Consider the following 20221-nt stretch of genomic DNA (forward strand, 5'->3'; position numbering starts at 1 on the left):
AAAATGTAAAATGGTTAAGTTTAGGTTATGGGTTTGGGTCAGGGTAAAGGGTGCGGACGTCCCAAGGATTCCAGATTGCACTCACCATTATCTTTATGTGGAATTCTTACTTTCTCTCCTCTAATCTAAAACATTATTGGATTTGTAGTTTTCATGTCTGTTCTCCCTTTTGTTTACACATCATTATTACAGTCACGGTAGAAATCCCAGACCGAGCGCCACCTCTGGTGAAACGCAACGTTATTTTAGTAGTGTAGTTCTATAGGTATTTTCAAAGACACGGGAAGCAGCAGCCACGTCGAACTTCATTTCCCAGGAGGAAATGTAATCTGTCAGTTGTATACGATCTACGAGCTCAGACAGGCAGTGCAAGGGACGACTCATCTGAACGGTGTCAATTCTGTCTGTCTTTCAATGATTATTGCATTTGCAGTCAAAAGAGGCAACATTTAATCTCACTTGGCTATAAATAGTGAATCCCTAGCCCCCCGCCCGCTACCCTTGCACAGAGATATGAGCGGCAGCGGGCGGCCCAGAACTAGCTCGTTTGCTGAGCCACAAGGTGTTCCCGGAGCCACTGCAGCATCCACTGGATCAGCCGCTGCCGTGGGGAGCAGCACGGGAAAGACCGGGGTCCCGCAGGCCTCGGGGAGCAGTTCGTCTGGATGCTCGAATTTAAAGCTGTCCAGTAAGTTTATTTATTTTATGAAAAATATTGTATTAGATGATTAAAAGACACGCATTGCAGTCCAGTGTCCAATGTTGTAGCTAGTGTGGGCAGTTCTGCACGTTAGTTTGAAAAAGCAAGTTAGCTAGCCTTCAGTAGCTATCGTTGGCTAAACGGCTAACGTGTCAGTTAGCAAACTAGTTCACTTGTTAACCAACGCCAAAAATCAAGACATTCGCGTTAGTTAGCTAACCTTATTTAGCTTTCTTAATTCGGCAGCTGTCTGTGTTAGTTATGTTAGCTAGTTAATGTCATCGAGGTACCGTAACTAGCTAGTTAGCTAAATAAACAACCTTAACTACGTGTGCTAAGACATGCTAGCTAACTTGTAACCAGTAACTAGAGCAGATAGCTAGCGTCTAATATAGGTTTTAGGTGACTAGTTACCATGTAGTTTAAAAAGGGGATTCGATCTAGTTTCGCTAGTAAGCTATCTAGCTACTGTAGCTATGCTAACGTTAGTTACACACCGTTTGTACATGTTAACAAGCAAACTAGTTAGCGATAGGTAAAGAGAAATAGTTTCTTGGACTATCTAACGCGTTAACTGGCACAACAAACTACAGGCTAGCGTTAGCTGTCAGTTGGTACTATACGCTAGGTAGCCTAATTATTTGTTCATAACGGTTGACTAAGCTACTTGTAGCCAGCTTTGCGTTTCCAACACAGATTTATGTTAAGAGCACCCTTATCTATTGTTCAAATTAAGTCAATAGTGGATACTTATCTATCCAGTAGCCCAGACAAGTAACCATTCTTGAAAGAGCCCTCTCTCTATACATTGGCCGTTAATTAACAGGTGATACAGAACTTGATATAAAGTGACGAAACATGTAACCGAGCCAGCTGTTTTAATGTTAGCGAGCTAATCATTCTCAAAGTAGACTAGTAGATGACAAGCTGAAATACTTTCTCACATAGCACATCAACAACTTCCATGCATAGTTTGCAAATGTTTTTGTTTCATAGAACATGGTTACAATTTCTCCCTTGTAGTGCGAATTGGATGGCTTTATCCACCATGATGGTCCATGTTAGTCATGTAGAGTATATTATGTTGGCCGACTTTTCCCGGACCTTTTTCCCATATAACTAAAAATCCCGAAGCTTCTGCGTATGTGCAGATCACGTTCTGCTCGTGTTACTTTTATCCCTACTTCACAAAACACATTTTTGTGGTCCCCTTCACATTTCTCACTGTCAATCGTGAATGGTGATTTTCAGGTTTTACTGGTGATATACATTTAGATCTTCTTGAGTTATAATGTTGCTTCGAAGTAGCCAACAGTGTTGTTTTTAATGATTTGCAGTGAGCGAATTTTAGGCCAGATAGTGTTATTGTTTTAGCGTTACAGCTCATCTTTCTTGTTCTCATACAGTGCATTCAGAAAGTATTCAGACCCTTTCACTTTTTCCACATTCTCATCAATCAACACACAATACCACATAATAACAAAGCAAAAATAGGTTTTTAGAAATTTGCAAATGAATTAAAAATTAAACAAATACCTTATTTACATAAGAATTCAGACCCTTTGCTATGAGACTTGAAATTGAGCTCAGGTGCATCCTGTTTCCATCGATCGTCCTTGACATGTTTCTATAACTTGATTGTTTGGACAGGATTTGGAAAGGTGCACACCTGTCGAGATAAGGTTCCATCTTTTGACATTGCATGTCAGAGCAAAAGTCAAGCCATGAGGTCGAAGGAATTGTCTGTAGAGCTCTGAGACAGGATTGTGTCGAGGCACGTAACTGGAGAAGGGTACCAAAATATTTCTGCAGCATTGAAGATCCCCAAGAACACAGTGGCCTCCATCATTCTTAAATGGAAGACGTTTGGATCCACGAAGACTTAGCGCTGGCCACCCGGCAAAACTGAGCGATCGGGGGAGAAGAGCCTTGGTCAGGGAGGTAACTGCTGGTTACTGTATTGACAGGTGCGTTTGACATTTTACAGATTTCGATGCAACCCACTTTCAAAGCCTATTATTAGTAGGCTACCTTGCATCCATTCCTAGATTGCTGCACCACTCGGGAGCCCAAATGGAAAGAAACATTTGATGTGCTCATGCAGCCTACATGACATTTTCTTTACTGTAGTAAACTGTAATGAATAACAATTGCTTTTTGAATTTATCGATGATAAATGTCTTGTGGTTTAATTTATTCCACCACCAGCATTTTGTTCCCTATAGAGTGTGTATGAAAGGCTGCCTCTCTCAAGCTGTTCTCATTGTATGTATGACCTCTCTCCCACACAGTGCACACGTGAGTACCTGCTACTCAGGCTCCTTGGTGCCAGAACCAGTTCATAGTTATTGTAAAGAACTAATGGTGCTTTGAGGACGACTGGGAACTTGGGGGAGGGAATAAGGTGAAGGCATGACATCAGTGTTCTTCAGGTCAGAAAGATGCCTGAGGTTCCGACTTAGAATTCTGAGTTGGATGACCGTTCAAAACTATTTTTCCAAGTCAGAGCTTCTTTTTCTCTCCCCCCGGAGTTCCCAGTTGTTTTGAATGTGGCTTAAGTTATTGGCACTCCTGACTGATAAATTAATGGTTCCTTTCGTGTGCGTTATTGAACAGTAAGTTGCGTTCCATGTCACTGTATTGTATTTTCCAACACAGATTTGTATTTTCCTAACATTTACATTTAAGTCATTTAGCAGACGCTCTTATCCAGACGCTCTTAGGGAGCACACCATATTTCCCCTTGGAGTTTAGATGTCTCTAATACCGTCTGTCAGCAGCAAAGTGTGTTTTAATTAGGTAAATAGCCATAATTAGGTAAATAGCCATGTTGAAACCTACCTTAAACTAGAGTATATTTACTCCTGTTACTCTAGTTGATTAGAGTATTGTGATAACTGATATAAAATGCAACTAAGTAAACATTGTTTATTTGTGGAACACTGAAATCTTATCACGTGATAGTATTGTCTTGTCAAACAAGCACATGACATGGCACAGGCCAACACAAGTGTTGGATGGTTAGAGGAATCCAAGGTCCAGTCTTGTTTTCGTTTTTTAAAAGTATAAAGGTCTTTATTATGTGTAGACCACAGAAAACACATGTTTCAGCGTAGAGCCTTGATCGGTGTGTAAGTTATGGAAAATAATTAAACTCTTAGGTGTGGTCTCAAGGGTGAGGTTATCCCAGGTCACCACTTGGGGGGGTAGCTTATGGGTTATAATCACATCAATGGAGAAAAACAATCAAAGATGGTCATTGTACTGAATAACTTCTGAACACATTTGAAATAAGGTGGCAGAAGGGCAGGACAAAGGACAGGGTCCAAGCAAGGTGGGAGGGGGTGGCCTCATACAGTCAGGTAGAGGGCCCCCTCAGGCAGTTGAGAGGGAAGATAAGAAATGTGGGGTTAGCTGCAATAGTGTAGGCTATAGCCTAGCTGGGGCTTAGTAGCTTCTAATGTACAAAACAATTACATGGTGAGAATTATGAATCTTGAGGTCAAAGCATTGAAATCAATTCTGGGCTGATTGATCTAGACTTTGAAATCCTACTACATTGCAGCAGGAGTTGTCAGTGTAAACAAGACACCTTGTTAGTGCAATTCATCCTCCACCGTGGCAGTCTGTTGTTGAATAGTGTGCGCTATATGGACAGCTGGGCTATAGAATTGCAGTGACGAGCATCGACCCAGCTAATAATACTGCCGCGAGCTAGCTGCTATGAGAGAGCAAATCTTTCTCTTTCTGTTTTGATAACTAGATTTGAAATGAATGTGAGCATGAAAACAGCATCAGTTATTTAGCTATGATCTTTCTGTAATCTAGCTACAGGTGGGCTGTGGACCTTACCTCTCTTTCCACTGACTGGCTAGCACGTCTTCACGCTCTCTTCCCACATCGATCAGAGTTGCTCGTTGCTGTATTGGCCTCTGGTGCGCAACTGCAGCCAGCAGTTTGGGGTGTTAGTACATGTGGGCATCTCCTAAAGTACAATTGGCGGAATAAACTAAAGGGAAAAAATAGTAACACAATAACGAGGCTATATACAGTACAGAATCAATGTGCTGTGGTATGGGTAAGTCGAGGTAATATGTAGGGGTAAAGTGTCCATGCATAGATAATAAAGAGTAGCAGCAGAGTATGTGAAGGAATATGTGTGTTATGGTGGGTCATTGTAGTGTGCGTGTGGTTAGAGTCCAATGAGTTTATATCAACCCTGTGCAAGAGAGTCAGCGCAAACATTTCCAATAAAATGAGGGGGTCAGCATGTCGGATGTGTTGTTGCCTACACTCACTACCTGGGGGTGGCCCGTCAGGAAGTCCAGGATCCAGTTACAGGGGGAGGTGTTCAGTGATGGGGTTAACTTAGTAATTAGCTTGGAGGGCATTATGGTGTTGAATGCTGAGCTGTAGTCAATAAACAGCTTTCTCACACAGTTGTTCCTTTTGTCCAGGTGGGAAAGGGAAGGGTGGAGTGCAATAAAGATTGTCATGGACCATTGGTCCATGGTTTCTGGGATGAAGGTGAAAGCATTTCATGGCTACAGATGTGAATGCTATGGGATGGTAGGCATTTAGGCAGGTTACCTTGTCGTTCTTGGGCACAGAGACTGGTGGTCTGCTTGAAATATGTGGGTATTACAGACTGGGTCGGGGCTAGGTTAAAAGTGTCAGTCAAGACACTTGCCAGCTGGTCAGTACATGCTCTGAGTACGCATCCTGGTAATCCGTCTGGCCCTCGGCCTTGTGAATGTTAACCTGTTTTAAAGGTTTTACATCTGCTATGGAGAATGATCAGTCATCCAGGAACAGCTGGTGCTCTCATTCATGGTTCAGTGTTGCGTGCATAGAAATGAGAATAGAAGGCATTTAGCTCATCTGGTAGGCTCGTGCCACTGGGCAGCTCGTGGCTGGGTTTCCCCTTGTGTAATTCGTGATAGTTTGCAAGACCTGCCACATCCGACAAGCGGCGGAGCCAGTGTAGTAGGATTGGATATTAGTGCTGTATTGACGCTTTGCCTGTTTGATGGTTTGTCTGAGGGTGTTGCAGGATTTCTTAAAACGTCCAAATTAGTGTCCCGCTACTTGAAAGCATCAGCTTTCACCTTTAGCTCAGTGCAGCCAGCCGCGACCGTGAGACCCATAGGGCGGCACACAATTGGCCCAGCGTCGCCGGGTTAGGGGAGTGTTTGGCCGGCATTGATGTCCTTGTCCATTGCGCTCTAGTGACCCCTGTGGCGAGCCGGGCGCTTGCACGCTGACAAGGTTGCCAGGTGTACTGTTTCCTCTGACACATTGGTGTGGCTGGATTCCCGGTTAAGTGGGCATTGTGTCAAGAAGCAGTGCGTCTTGGTTGGGTCGTGTTTTGGAGGACGCTGGCTCTTGACCTTCGCCTCACCCAAGTCTGTACGGGATTTGCAGCGATGAGACAGGACTGTATTGTTTTGCGCACGTGACATGCTGGTAGGAATTTGATAAAACGGATTTACATTTTACCTCATTCAGCAGTGCCGCCTCTGGTTGACCATTTTCTTGTTTGCTTATGGCCTTATACAGCTCGTTGAGTGCGGTCTTAGTGCCAGCATCGGTTTGTGGTGGTAAGTAGACAACTACAAAGAATATTGATAAACTCTCTTGATAAATAATGTGGTCTACAACATATCATGAGGCACACTAACTTAAGCAAGCAAAACCTAGAGACTTCCCTAATATTAGAGATCGCACCAGCTGTTGACAGACCCACCACACCCCGATCTTTACCGTAGGATGCTGTTCTGTCTTGCCGGTGCACGGAATGTCCTTGTTCAGCCACGACTCTGTGAAACAGAATATTCGTTTTTAATATCCCGTTGATAGGATGGTCTCGAACGGAGCTCATCCAGTTTATCATCCAGTGATTTCACTTTCGCCAGTAGAACGGAGGGTAAAGGCGGATTATCCACTCACCGACGCTGTCTCGCCAGGCATCTGGCGCTTCGACTTCTGTAAAGGCATCTCCTCTTCATACAAATGTCTGAAATTTGGGCCTGGTCATCCCCTCCGGCACCATTCTATCCCATTGATTTCCCCCCCACCCTCGCCGTCGTTAACAGAACTGCGAGAAAACAGTCCCCTACAGGCGCGGACGTAGGACACTGTTTACCGGTGCACGGCTAGCTACCGTTGTTGCCCCCCCCTTCTTCTGTGGGGATTATCGGTGGCTGGCATCCGTTAGTGCATTAACGCTACCTACTGTACTTTTTTTGTCTAGTCGTGGAAAATGTATACAAAAAATGTATGGCACACGAGACACCTGTCTGATTCACTCCTGTCTCAGTGGACTAATCCATTGCAGAGGCACACCAGTAGTACATTTAGCCTACCATTTAATTCCCATAATTTCTAATCTACAATGTTTGTTTGGTTACTGGAATTTCTGTTAATGCATTCAATATATTGTTAGTGACCGTTGTCATAGGAGTGGACACGTTGTTTGAAACATCGTTCTAGCTCTCTCCCTTTCGGGGAAAAAAAGATAATAGGCCTACCTGATTACTTCTTATCCCTTGGGCAAATAGCTTACAGATGTGTCTGTCCTGAGCTCACTGGCACCTGGGAAATTGAGGGCCCAGAATATTTTCTACAATGTTGCAAGTTTGCTAGCATGAGCTTTGGGCCAAGTTACACAATGTTTCAAGTTCCTTACAGACAGGCCATGTGTAGCCAATTCAACCTGCAGGCTGCAATGTTTTTATTTGTTGGCTTTATTTAGTCTTTTATTTTTTTACATTGGCAATAGGAATATAAGTTACTTTTTAGATCATTTTGATTTAACCACATAACATTGGTTTTGAGATATGAGGATTTTATTATAAATGAAATGCAACTGTTCCATGACGATGTGCATATGAAAATCATAACGGGTACGGAGATCAGTAGAAATGGAATGATAACGTGGCACTCCAAATGGAAAAGGTTGCCGACTGCTGCTGGCGTAGCCGATTACCGGAAACTTCAGGAGTGTAACGGCAGATTGGCAGAATCTGCTAAAGCCAGCAGCAGTGGGAGTAAGTCTAGTCTTTCTCCCCCCCCCACCCCCATCTTGTTAGGCTATATTGATGTCTGGCTCCCTCTTTAGTAATTTGTCTTAATTTTTAATGACTGTACTTAGTGTCAGACAAGCTCCGTAGCCTACAAAGTTGATTTTATTCAAACAGACACCTTATCTGTATATGGCAAAATGCACGTTTTAAAAATATTTACCTATTGACGTTTTTGCAATTTAAGGTGTTGGAACATGTTTGGTAATCGTATTAGGTTATTAAAAGGTCCCTTCAAAAATAGTTTCAGCTACTTTAAGAGTGTAGCATAGCCAACCTGTGTATTTTGCCTAGCGGCGAGCGCCCGCTGTTGAGTTTTTGCCACATGAGAGAAATGCTGTGTCTTTGTCTTATAGTAACTTCTTACTCAGTGCTTGACGTGATGAAAGAAGTGCAGGAGCGGTCATTTTCCTAGTCTGTCCATCGGACTATGTTCACAAATAACGTTATGCTATAGACTTCCTGATTTACTGTTAAGGGTTCAAAAACATTTCCCATTTCTTCTCCATGACTTAACCAAATTGTCATGACTATTATTATAGCCTACATGGAAAAAGTCAGCTTTGACACAAAGGCTGCTGTGCCTGATCCCATGTAGGCCTACCATCTCCTGCCGTTGTGCTCTTGATCCAGGCACTTAACCCCCACAAAGTAGAACTGCACTGTCAGTCACACCTCCATTTGGAGAACTCCTGGGTGTGTAGGCTTGGCTTTTGTTCTGGCCCTGAAACACCCAGGTCTGCTTATCAAGGTCCTGTTGAGCTGATGTTTAGGCTACTAAATGAACCAAAAGGAGGATGTTTGCCACCCTTGATATAAAATATTGCAACATTACAACCAAATACTTTTTGTCTTTATGAAAGTATTCCCTCATGCAATGAATCAGGGGTCAAATGGATAAGGTAGGCTGCTTCAAAGCAAGGTATCTAACTAGACATGTTTTATATAAGGCTAAAATATGAATGTATCAGGCGAGATCTATGCACAGCAAGTTATTTGTCATTTAGGCTATTAGAATATTTTGAAAGTTGTTTCAATTACATGGCTGCTGTTTTAATAGAGGAGAATCTCAGCATTCCAACGTTGCAAATCTATTTAGGCTATTGCCAGTGTGAAGGCGACAACGACATTAATGCTTAGTTTAGCTATAGTTAACTAGCGAGAAATGCTACAAGTTTTGAATTGGCTGTCTAGTTAGTTTGTCATTATTTTATACCTGCTACTGAAATGTCACGCTCTCTCTCCTCTGGCAACAGCCCACTGGCGCACACACACAATTACTGGTCATTCCGATGATTGCTGGTTATGTAGATTAAGTGATTGATAATATGTATGTGTGCCTTCATTAATTACATAAAACTGATGAAACAAACTTCCATGACTTTTCATGACCTTAAACTCTAATAAAACCCCTAATTTGACAATTTGGAACAGCCTTCACGCGCATTCAGGCTGGCACATTTTCAATCTGCGCAATCTTGAACTGCCTACTGTTACGCCCAGATTCAGACTGGTGGCAAATAAACATGAACAAAGTGGAATCAGGAAATGTATGCCCTCACTCGATTGTTATTCAATGCAGATCCCGCAGCATTTCCGCTTTGATCAACAATTTTTGACTGTGTTAACTTGGTCCAGAATAGATGGGCTACTTTGTTTTCCCAAAATTCCGCAAAAAATTAGAGGTGCCAGTACGGCGCTCCAAACAGCTCTGGCCCAAGTAAAGCAATGGTCATACGATACTATTATATGAAGTTCTGTTATGTAGAATACTATCATTGTGATCTTGCGGACATTGATTCAGCTTGGATTTATCTTTGTTAAACGACCATTCGCCAGAGTAGCCTGTTCGCTACGAATAGAGCAGAGACTGTTCGTCAAGTAGAGAATAAACTCATGTGCAGAAGCTTTGAGATCTTTAGTACAAGGGGGAAAAGGATCTGCAGCCATTCCGTATTATGTTTTGATGATATAAATTAGACCACAAACCTCATGGTGTAAGTCAATCTTGGTGAAACATTGAGCAAAAATGTGGACAGCAGCTTGCAATTGCTTGCTCATTTCACCTGGGATATGAACATTGACTTGTTATTTTACCTGAAATGCATAAAGTCCTTCTGAATTTTTACCCATTTTGAGTCACACAATCGTGTATTCTCTTCTCTGACATTTAATCCACCGATTTTAAAAGGGGAAACTAATAGTTTCTAGTAGTCCTTCTGAGGAATTTAGTATGTCGGTTGGCAACCAACTTTAAGGTGCATTACCACCACCAAATGGACTAGTGTTCATCTTTCAATCACCCACAAGGGTATATGGTCTTAAAAAAACAATTAGGAGATGGGAGAGGCGGGACTTGCAGCTCATCACGCATCAAAAATCGAATCAAGTTCTATTTTAGCGCCTGGCTACACAGACGCAAGGAGTTTAGATGATATGTATGTGTACATTTGTTTTGCAACGCAAGCGGTGTGGTCAGAATGTTAAGAGCAAGGTCATTCTCAGTGCAAAGGTCTCCAGTTCAATTCCAGCCATCTGGCCCTGTTCTGTCCTCCATACAGGGAATGAACCTTCACATGAAGGTAATGGCTGCCTCAGAGAACTCTCTGATCCAGGCCACCAAACACTTGTTTGCGTTCAAGTGTAATGGATGAGCTCGAGGTTGGGCCTATTGAGTAATCGCAAGTCTTGTGTTCCTTAGGTCAAAAGATGGTCAAAGGAGCACGAATAGCCCTGGAATAGTGATATTGGATTTTACAGTAAAGCATGCATTTGTCTTGTCTTCCGACAAGGCAGGCGGTTACTATAGTGGTTAAACAACCACGAGGTAGTTAATAACTCAAGCCCTGGATTCTGTTCAGTAGGACATTGGCGCCCCCCCCCCCCATCAAGCTACACACAATACCCCAAAGTTTTTGCATATTTAAATAAAAAACTCTGTACTTTGACGCACCTTTTGGCAGTGATTACTGCCTTGTCTTTTTTGGGTATGACGATATAAAATTGGCACACCTGTATTTGGTGACCTCTGCAGATCCTCTCAAGCAATGTCAGGTTGGATGGTGTGTGTCGCTGCGCAGTTATTGTCAGGTCTCTCCTGAGATGTTTGTTTGGGTTCTAAGTTTGGGCTCTGGTTGGGCCACTCAAGGACATTCAGAGACTTGCCCTGAAGCCACTCCTGTCCTGTCTTGCCTGTGTGTGTAGCGTCGTTGTTCTTTTGGAAGGTGAACCTTTGCTCAAGTCTGAGGTCCCGAGCACTCTGGAGCAGGTTTTCATCAAGGAGCTCTAATGTACTTTGCTCTGTTCCTCTCCCCCTGATCCTGACAAGTTTCCCAGTCCCTGCTGCTGGAAACATCCCCCACAGCTTGAAGCTTGATGCTGCCACCAGCATGCTTCACCGTATGGCTATAATGTAACAATGTGAGAAAAGTCAAGGGGTCTGAATACTTTCAGAATGCGCTATATTAACATCAATGTCCTTGTTCATTGACACACCATAGTAAAACATTTTCTTATTGTTCAGATAATAGGCTAATAATGAACACAACACTGATCACCTCCATTTCAAATCTGAAAAGACAACTATGTCGTTAACGTATCGTTGTTTCCCAGGGGACAGTGGGAAGGTGACTACAGTGGTGGCCACATCTGGGCAGGGTCCCGACCGTCCACAGGAGGTGTCCTACACGGACATCAAGGTGATCGGGAATGGCTCCTTCGGTGTGGTGTACCAGGCGCGCCTCATCGACAGCCAGGAGATGGTGGCCATTAAGAAGGTGCTGCAGGATAAGAGGTTCAAGGTATGGAGGCCATTCTCTTGAAGACATACAGGCTTCGTGTCACCCAGTCATATTTGTTTTTTTCCCCCCAAGCTATAGCACATAATTTATGGAAAGCTGTTTTTTAATGGACCGTAATGCTGACTTTTCTTTGGGGTTTTTTGCTGTCTAAAATTGTTATCACTTACATTTGTTATCACTAATTTGTTTAACATAATAGTGATATGAATATCCATTTTTGGATTGGTCTTGTAAATTCCCACTAATGTTATGAGTAGCTACTTATTTGTCTGAATACAGGGACACCGCTTTGTAATTTTACAAGGAACATTTCCATATTAATTTGTGGGAGAAAATTGGTATTGTAGCCTACGTTTTTTTGTTTGTTGAGGTAACAGAAATGTACTTGAACAAACGCGTATCACGCGCCTACTAAAGATCAATGTGCTTACAGGTCAATCAGAGACCCTTGATGTTTCCCACTATTCTTTGTTTAACGTTCCTATGTAGAACCGAGAGCTACAGATCATGCGAAAGCTGGACCACTGCAATATCGTGAGGCTACGCTACTTCTTCTACTCTAGTGGTGAAAAGGTAGGTTGCCATCCATTGTTTTTGGCACACTGAGCACCTGAACTGTCTGTTTCCTCTTCAAATTAGTCATTTTTCCCACTACAAAGTTTGTTACATTTTGTAAAGTGCTTTTTCATTGTACAAGAATAATCTGAGGACGTATGGAGTTATGATTTAGTGTAGTCATATAGTCATTTTTAGTTCTCTTCCCCCTATACAGAAGGATGAGGTGTATCTCAACCTGGTGCTGGACTTTGTCCCGGAGACCGTGTACAGGGTGGCCCGGCATTTCAACAAGGCCAAAAGCATCATTCCGATCATTTACGTCAAGGTAAACTCTCTCGCCGCCTTTTTCACTTGCTCCCTTTCATTGTCCCACTTTTGCTTGCAGCGTCTGTTCATTGGACTTTGATTGTCCAGTATAGTTCATAATTGAATGACTTATCTTCTTTTTTGTTTACTCTCCCAGACAGGCTTGGCATTGACACAGAATGACTCCCTCTTATTGATTTGTTTATAGTTCTAATTGGTCTCTGTTCGGACATTTTGTCTCTTCTCAGGTGTACATGTACCAGCTGTTTCGCAGCCTGGCCTATATCCATTCCCAGGGTGTCTGCCACCGAGACATCAAACCCCAGAACCTGTTGGTGGACCCTGAAACGGCCATCCTAAAGCTCTGTGACTTTGGGAGGTAAGCTGGTCAGATATTTCCCTCCACACAGTGTGTTAACATGCTATTGATCCAATATGACTGACTGGTACCTAGTATTGAAGTACACTTGGGTCTTATGTGTTCTGGTTGAATAAATGGGCTCAACCAGACAGAATGTGAACTGTATCTATGCCCTCCCTTGAATGGGGCTATGCAACACTGATCCAGTTGTCCTTAGTTAGTTACCTACTCACACCCTTTCCATGTATATTTTCCCCATAGTACATCCAGTTCTATTACTCTGCAGACAGATGCAGGGCTGCTTTCTATTAAAAAAAGTACACACTGCGCTTCTTAATTGTAAATCAATAAGTAGAAATCTCCACTGAGATATTAACTTGGGTATAAAAAAAAAAATAGAACTACACTGAGACGTGGGAGACCCACCCCTCGTTCATTGGTTTATCTCGTGCTGTATCCCTTAGTTTCCGCTAAACACCAAAGGGTAGTGTGGTCAGGTGGTCTCAAGGAGGCACCAAAGAGCCGCGTCTATTCCCATACCATATGGTTAGACCTGCATGGCTCTACTGCTAAGCATCTAATGCTTTTCTTACCAGTAACAACTGTTGCAGTGGTTAGAGATGGAAATATTGTAAGAACACAGTCTTGGCATAACCTACACTCAGCTTAGGAGACTGTATTAGCTTCAACTAGATTTATTTTAGAATACTCTGGTTAACCACAAAGATTGAGAGACAAAGATGAGGTGTGTGTGTGTGTGTGTGTGTGTGTGTGTGTGTGTGTGTGTGTGTGTGTGTGTGTGTGTGTGTGTGTGTGTGTGTGTGTGTGTGTGTGTGTGTGTGTGTGTGTGTGTGTGTGTGTGTGTGTGTGTGTGTGTGTGTGTGTGTGTGTGTGTGTGTGTGTGTGTGTGTGTGTGTGTGTGTATATATATTTGTTGTATATCTGTTTGAATCTCATCTCTTTTCAATATTATCTTATTCTCTGTTTGTCAACCAATTAAGCTATAAGATATATATATATATATATAAAAAAAAAAATCTCAACCGTAAAAAAAACCTTAACAATCTAAATGAAAATTATTCAAATCTATAAATAACAATTCTACCAGAGCTCCCTTAAATTGTGTGGAAAAGGCCGCACTTGATCGTTACACTTGAACCACTCCCATGGTGAATGGAGATATTACCGGCCGCAATTAATATGGTGAAAACGATGTGTGGGGAGGCACAAACTTCCATCAATACCTTTGTCAGATAACTCTGTGAAACTAAGAATTGATGCTATAGCTAGCAATCAAGAGGAAACTGAGGAAACCCCCTACCTTATGCTCTCCAAATGGACGTTTGCTGTGAGGGCCGAGATGCATTGACCTTCGTTCGCTACATGTAGGGAGATGCTTTTCACGAGGACATGTTGTTTTGAGCATGAAACGGCACAGGGGCTGTTCAGTGTGCTGCGTGGCTATACTGACACAAAACCAATTCCACGGGATCGAAGGTGGGCATTTCCACAGATGGGGCTCCATCTATCACAGGACAGCGGGCAGGCCTCTGCACTCTAGTTATGAATGTCTCCCTCTGCCATATGGACGCATTGTATCATACACACCGGTTGAGGTATGTTCCTTGTCAATCATTTGCTTATTGGTGAAATCAGAAATCAGACAATATCTTTAAGTAAATCAATCAAAAACCTTTTAATGCAATTACAGACAGAAGTTGACCATGGCAACAGCACGCATGTTTCCAAGTAAGTTTTGCAAAATAGGAAAGGGTCCAAGTTGCTTTAATATGCTTGCAGTCAACCCCTAGTGATGTTAACTGCCTACGTCAATACCTTCTACTCATGAGACCAAGCCCATGCATATACAGTTATACAAACTTGCAGGAGAGACAATAGTTCCAGTGTTTTCTAAGGGCTCCACAGTAATCTTCCACTCCAAGTTGCTTTATAGTGGTATGTCTGTCTAGTTAATCTCTTTCACTCCCCTGCAGGATTCTGTGTCTATGAATCTCTTTTAGCCTTGAGGCACTTTCTCACAGACACCCTGTTTTGACTGCAATAACTCGCATCTCTCAGACCGTTTCTTATAAGAAGCAGAGACTAGAAATTAACTGTGGAACAATATTAAACATTATAATGAATCTATGTATTTGCTAATCTGTGGTCCAGGACTCTGTAATGGGGGAGGGGTCTTATACCCCTTCCCCTTCTATTAATTAAACATAATCAATTATTATAATACATCAAACATTTGGTGCAGCCCCTATCACGACCCCAAGGTGACCCCATCACATTCACTGAGCAATAATGGATACATGAGAGCAACTGGCAGCAAAAGAATCTGAGCGCAGAACCTGGAGATATTCAGCAGGTAACTTCAATTGTAAACTACATGGAGACATGGGATCAGAGCATGACTGTTCTATTTCACTTTGAGGCTTGGTGGTTATCGAGGGGGAGTGTTGGAATTTTTTTTTTTTTTTTTTTGAGTTGCGAAGGGGAACTGTTGTCATTCGCAATGGATGTAAATACAGACTTTGACTTTCCGTGTAAGAAAAGGTGTCTCCTTACCTATGTAACAGACACTTTTATTTGAAAAAGAACGAACGGAACGCAGGCATGCAGGGGAAATACCCCCCAAAAATCAAGACTAGTGTACGAATCAGCTAAATCGGTTTGTAAGTGAAATCGAACAGCTGATTGAGCTGTCGTGTGACCGAAAGCTGCAGACCACGCATTCACTGACTTTGAGACGCTCCGACGCAACATGCGCCAAGCACAACCATCTCATTAGTGCCGGTGAGATAAGAGAAATTGTCAGACTCATTGGCAATTTGTCATAACCCTACATTACAAATATATATGATGGTGAGTTGAGAATACAATCAGAAATACTGTTTGAATGTTTTGCAATTGACTACCATAGCTCCAATTTTTAATTGTTGGGGGTCACAAAAGTTTTCAGATATCAGAATGGGGTCGTGGGCCCAAAAAGTTTGAACCCCTGGTCTAACCTTTGCGGTTGACCCCTGCCTGCAGTGCTAAGCAGCTGATTCGTGGGGAGCCCAACGTGTCGTACATCTGTTCGCGGTACTACCGCGCCCCAGAGCTCATCTTCGGCGCCACCGACTACACGGCCAACATCGACATCTGGTCGGCGGGCTGCGTGCTGGCCGAACTGCTGCTGGGACAGCCCATCTTCCCCGGAGACAGCGGAGTGGACCAGCTAGTAGAGATCATCAAGGTGAGTAAATAGGAAAAGGGTGTGTTTTTGTTTGTTTTACACTACAGGGACAAAATACCTGACATTCTGATTACATATTAGCATTTGGCTTATGAGGATGTGTGTGTGGGGGAGGAAAGTTGGATTATAATCAGTGCTGTGGAGAGAAACCAAATGATACCCATTGTACACTACTAACTGCATACTTGTATGTCTGCTACTCAGGTTTTGGGAACTCCAACACGTGAACAGATCCGTGAAATGAACCCCAATTACACAGAGTTCAAATTCCCCCAGATCAAAGCGCATCCCTGGACTAAGGTAAATGGTTATTGTGTGTGTGTAAACATTATTCTATTTTTGGCTTTCAACTGTCGTATTTTGAATGCAACTTTCATGTTGTCTGTCCTTGTACCACCTCTTACAGGTGTTTAAGCCTCGCTCCCCTCCGGAGGCCGTCGCCCTGTGCTCGCGCCTGCTGGAATACACCCCGGTGACGCGCTTTTCGCCCCTGGAGGCCTGCGCTCACTCCTTCTTCGACGAGTTGCGCCAGCCCAACGCCCGGCTGCCCAGCGGCCGAGAGCTGCCCCTTCTCTTCAACTTCAGCACCACCGGTCAGTACACCTTGGTGAACCCTGACTTTCTGTGACCTGAAAGGGGTTGACTCGATTTAAATTCAGGGAATCAATTCAAGAATGTAAATGGACCTGACCCCAACTTTGTTTTGTAACCTATGCATATATCCTATTAGTAGGTGCAGAATATCTACAATATGAAGTTCAGAATATATTTGTTTCAATATGTGTTGTAAGACTTTGACCTAATTTTGAAATGCGATTACCTTGGTCTTACCACAGTCTTATAAAACTAATGCTATTTCCCATCTCTTGTCTCTCCTTCCAGAACTGTCAATCCAGCCCCAGCTGAACTCCACCCTCATTCCTCCTCATGCCCGCGCACAGACTGCTTCCTCTGGTATGAGCCCCGCCCCGTCTCCAAGCATAGGCATTGGCTACGCATTTCACTTCAGTAGATAGAGTAGCTGTCAATCATACATTCCCAATCATACATTCCCACACCTGGTGTTATGAAGCAGTGATTGGCTTGCAGACATTCTAGGTTAGGTGGAGCTCTAAGCTACATCCAAATGGATAGTAAGATGAATGCTGCTTTTACAAATGGCAAAAATAATGTCATGTTTCTGGTCAAAGTAACCTTTCTGTAGAAGACAACAGCCAAAGGGGCACCAGTCTGAGAGACACATGTTGGTCCCTTTCTGCATTGAGAACCCCACCTTTCTGCATTGAGAACCCCACCTTTCTGCATTGAGAACCCCACCTTTCTGCATTGAGAACCCCACCTTTCTGCATTGAGAACGTTTGTAGTCTAAAGGAGGTCCTCTAACTGGAAACCTGGGACAGGTTTTCTAATCAGTTTTCGGTCTTACTACAATTAGCTGTGTAATTGCTTATGTTTCCAGTATATTCCTGACGAGCAAAAGCAATGTATTATATCCTCTCAATATACCTAACACTATCTCTCTACCCCTTTCCTTCCTCTTTCCCCTATCCCTTTGTAGATGGCTCTGGGTTAGACGGCTCTTCTCAGCACAGCTCTGTACCCGGATCACTAAACAGCACCTGAAATGTCCCTGCAAACCCTCGGTCTGCCAGCCCGACACACGCACACACACACCTCTGTCTGCCAGCCTAAACACACACACACACACACACACACACACACACACACACACACACACACACACACACACACACACACACACACACACACACACACACACACACACACACACACACACACACACACACACTGTATTGCTTCTTCCTCGCTGCTTGTTATTTTTCCCCATTGGTTACAAACATACCTTTTTTGTACTGTACATACATTGAACAAACCATTCATAGCCGGAAGAGGAGATCATTAGCTGACAAGGTAGTTTTGTTACATGAAATTGAAACTCGATCAGCACTACAGGCTAAGAGTTGGAGACACAAACACACTTTCTCATGTACTGACACCTTAAGTGTTATCCCACTCCCTCGCTGCATCTCCTTTGGCCCTCTTTCTCTCCGGCTGTTTATAACACTCATGTCCCGGCTGTTGGGGGTGACATTTAAAGCTCCAGTAGGTGGGACAGGTCCTCTCTATAATACTTTTTTATTTTTTATTTTTTTAAATCAAGGTATTTTTTTTCTTTTTATTTTGTTTTATTTATTTGACTGAGAACTTCATGGCGAGTTCCTGCCACCACCACACACAAAGTGAACAGGAGTTTGTCTCTAGAAGCCAATTGAGGTGTTTCCCCAGTTAGTCTACGATGCGACCAAATGATTCTAATGGGATAAAATGCTGTTCGTTGCAAGATGGAGAGATGAAGAGGCTGTGTTTGTTTTATACTTTTAAATGATATTTAAAAAGAGATTAAATGACAGCTGCTTTTTTCTTTTACTTGTAAATGTATTTATTTTTTAATTTGCTTCGGAAAAGGCACTGAGTTTTTACATTGAAAGGGGAGTGCAAGTTATAGGTAGCCGTACTTGCTAGCAATTTCCCATGTGTGTTGAGGACCTAAAGGAAAAGTTTTGACAGAGGGTGGTGGAGTTAGAGAGATCCAGGATTCACATCTATGTAGCAGCATCTCTCCCACTGACAATCCCAAACTGAGCCTACTTTTACGGTCCGTGGGAAGACGATCAAGGTGCTATCGATGATTAAGACTGCTGTGGTAGTCAATTGTCACCTTCCTATTGGCTTCAATAAATGGCATAGCATCAATTATATTTGGTGCTTGTTATCCATTCATAGCATGAACTCTTCTGAACTCCTGATTTTGAAAGCGGGAGCTTTCTGAAAGTATATACAAACCCGTGCTGTGTTTTGAGATGTTCATTTCAAATTTGCAGTGAAGAAAGTGGACTTTTCGCAGCACACTTGTAAGAATCTTTGTCAGTGTGGCACCCATCTAGATTGTAGAGGACGAAGGGATTATCAACTATGGGGGTTCAGCCTTATGGACATAAATATATACTATATAGAGTAGTTAACTCCAGTTTGGACTTTGACATAGACCATGATCCCCGTTCCTTATAGTAAATTCTCTGAAATGGGAGTCGAGGTGGGTCTGTGTGAAGACTTACTCTGTTACTGGTGTAGAAGGGCAGATAGCTAGTTCATAGTAGTCCTATAGGCTTGTACTTTGCTATGTGCTTGTGGGAGTTCATGAGAATAAGTGAGAAATTGAAGGGTGGGGGGAATAGCAGAGTATTTGTGTGTTCATGTGAAGAATTGTACCCGCCAATTCAAACTGCACCGTTTTTAAAAAGCCAGTGTTGTAGGTTTAGTTCAGTTCTCAGTAATGACCACTTGAATGCTTTCTAGTGCAGGCGCGTTATGCTATTGTACAACCTCTGCCACCCCCTTGTATGAACAACCCTCATGTGCTGACATTGATTTAAATAACTCATTTTCCCTCCCTTTATCTCTTTGAAGCCATCTGCTTCCTAGCCCAGAATCCCAACTGATTTGCTTGAAATGTAGCATATCGTTTTGGATTCCATTTGCTTCTCTCCCTGACCTATGCCCCCCCATCTTTCTTATTGCACATCTGTAAATATCACCCACTTTTTTTTTTTTTTTTCATTTTCCTCGTTATTTGTATTGCCGTTTATTTTCCATTACCTGTTGAAGCCGTCCGTAACAGACTGGTCTCATTCCCATTCAAAAGTCTGTAAATACAATTTGTTTTCGATGTCCTGATTTATGATGTATATACCACCCTACAAAAAAAATACAAAAAAAATCTCCCTCTTTGTTGTCTCTCTCCATCTCTCTGGTTGTGCACCCCATCAACATACCATTGTACTGTATCTCGCTGCTTTATTTATTGCTCACTTGGTGTTCTCTCATGTAGGGAGAGGTTGAGGCACCTAACTGTTTTGTGGGCATTATGTCAAATGTACTGTACTTGGCACCCACACATTGGTATTTTAAAGCAAGTTACTTTTTTGAATGGGGAAAAGGTGTTTGGTTGGACATATCAAGATTTAATCACTCTCTGGTACGATTCCAACTAAATAATTTCCAGTTTCACATATGTACTGACCTATGACAGGGAAATTTGAGTGTGGGCTGTTTTGAGTTTACCAGACAACCATTCGGCCAATGACT

The 20221-nt window shown here is 42.7% G+C and overlaps 1 protein-coding gene across 2 annotated transcripts; it reads left to right on the forward strand.

Annotated features, from left to right (window-relative positions):
• The first annotated feature begins 282 nt into the window (after positions 1 to 282).
• On the forward strand, positions 283 to 19916 carry LOC124043554 (glycogen synthase kinase-3 beta-like). Of its 2 annotated transcripts, XR_006840346.1 has the most exons (11): positions 283 to 688; positions 11395 to 11582; positions 12072 to 12155; positions 12355 to 12465; positions 12695 to 12825; positions 15850 to 16054; positions 16259 to 16354; positions 16461 to 16647; positions 16937 to 17008; positions 17613 to 17746; positions 17837 to 19916. XR_006840346.1 is itself a non-coding variant. In XM_046362251.1 (10 exons), the coding sequence occupies exons 1-10, from the start codon at positions 514 to 516 to the stop codon at positions 17675 to 17677; spliced, it is 1314 nt and encodes a 437-aa protein (XP_046218207.1). In that variant the 5' UTR covers positions 283 to 513; the 3' UTR covers positions 17678 to 19916. The 2 variants fall into 2 exon arrangements, 1 of the variants encoding a protein (XP_046218207.1); XM_046362251.1 differs by having other exon boundaries at positions 17613 to 19916.
• The last annotated feature ends 305 nt before the right edge of the window (positions 19917 to 20221 follow it).

Source organism: Oncorhynchus gorbuscha, linkage group LG09, assembly GCF_021184085.1.
Source record: "Oncorhynchus gorbuscha isolate QuinsamMale2020 ecotype Even-year linkage group LG09, OgorEven_v1.0, whole genome shotgun sequence".
NCBI classification, from domain to species: Eukaryota; Metazoa; Chordata; class Actinopteri; order Salmoniformes; family Salmonidae; genus Oncorhynchus; species Oncorhynchus gorbuscha.

Excerpts from the sequence above, each read along its gene's own strand:
- LOC124043554 (XM_046362251.1), top strand. The coding sequence starts at position 514 with ATGAGCGGCAGCGGGCGGCCCAGAACTAGCTCGTTTGCTGAGCCACAA. Across the intron at positions 689-11,394 it reads CTCGAATTTAAAGCTGTCCA|GGGACAGTGGGAAGGTGACT; the intron begins GTAAGTTTATTT and ends GTTGTTTCCCAG. Across the intron at positions 11,583-12,071 it reads TGCAGGATAAGAGGTTCAAG|AACCGAGAGCTACAGATCAT; the intron begins GTATGGAGGCCA and ends GTTCCTATGTAG.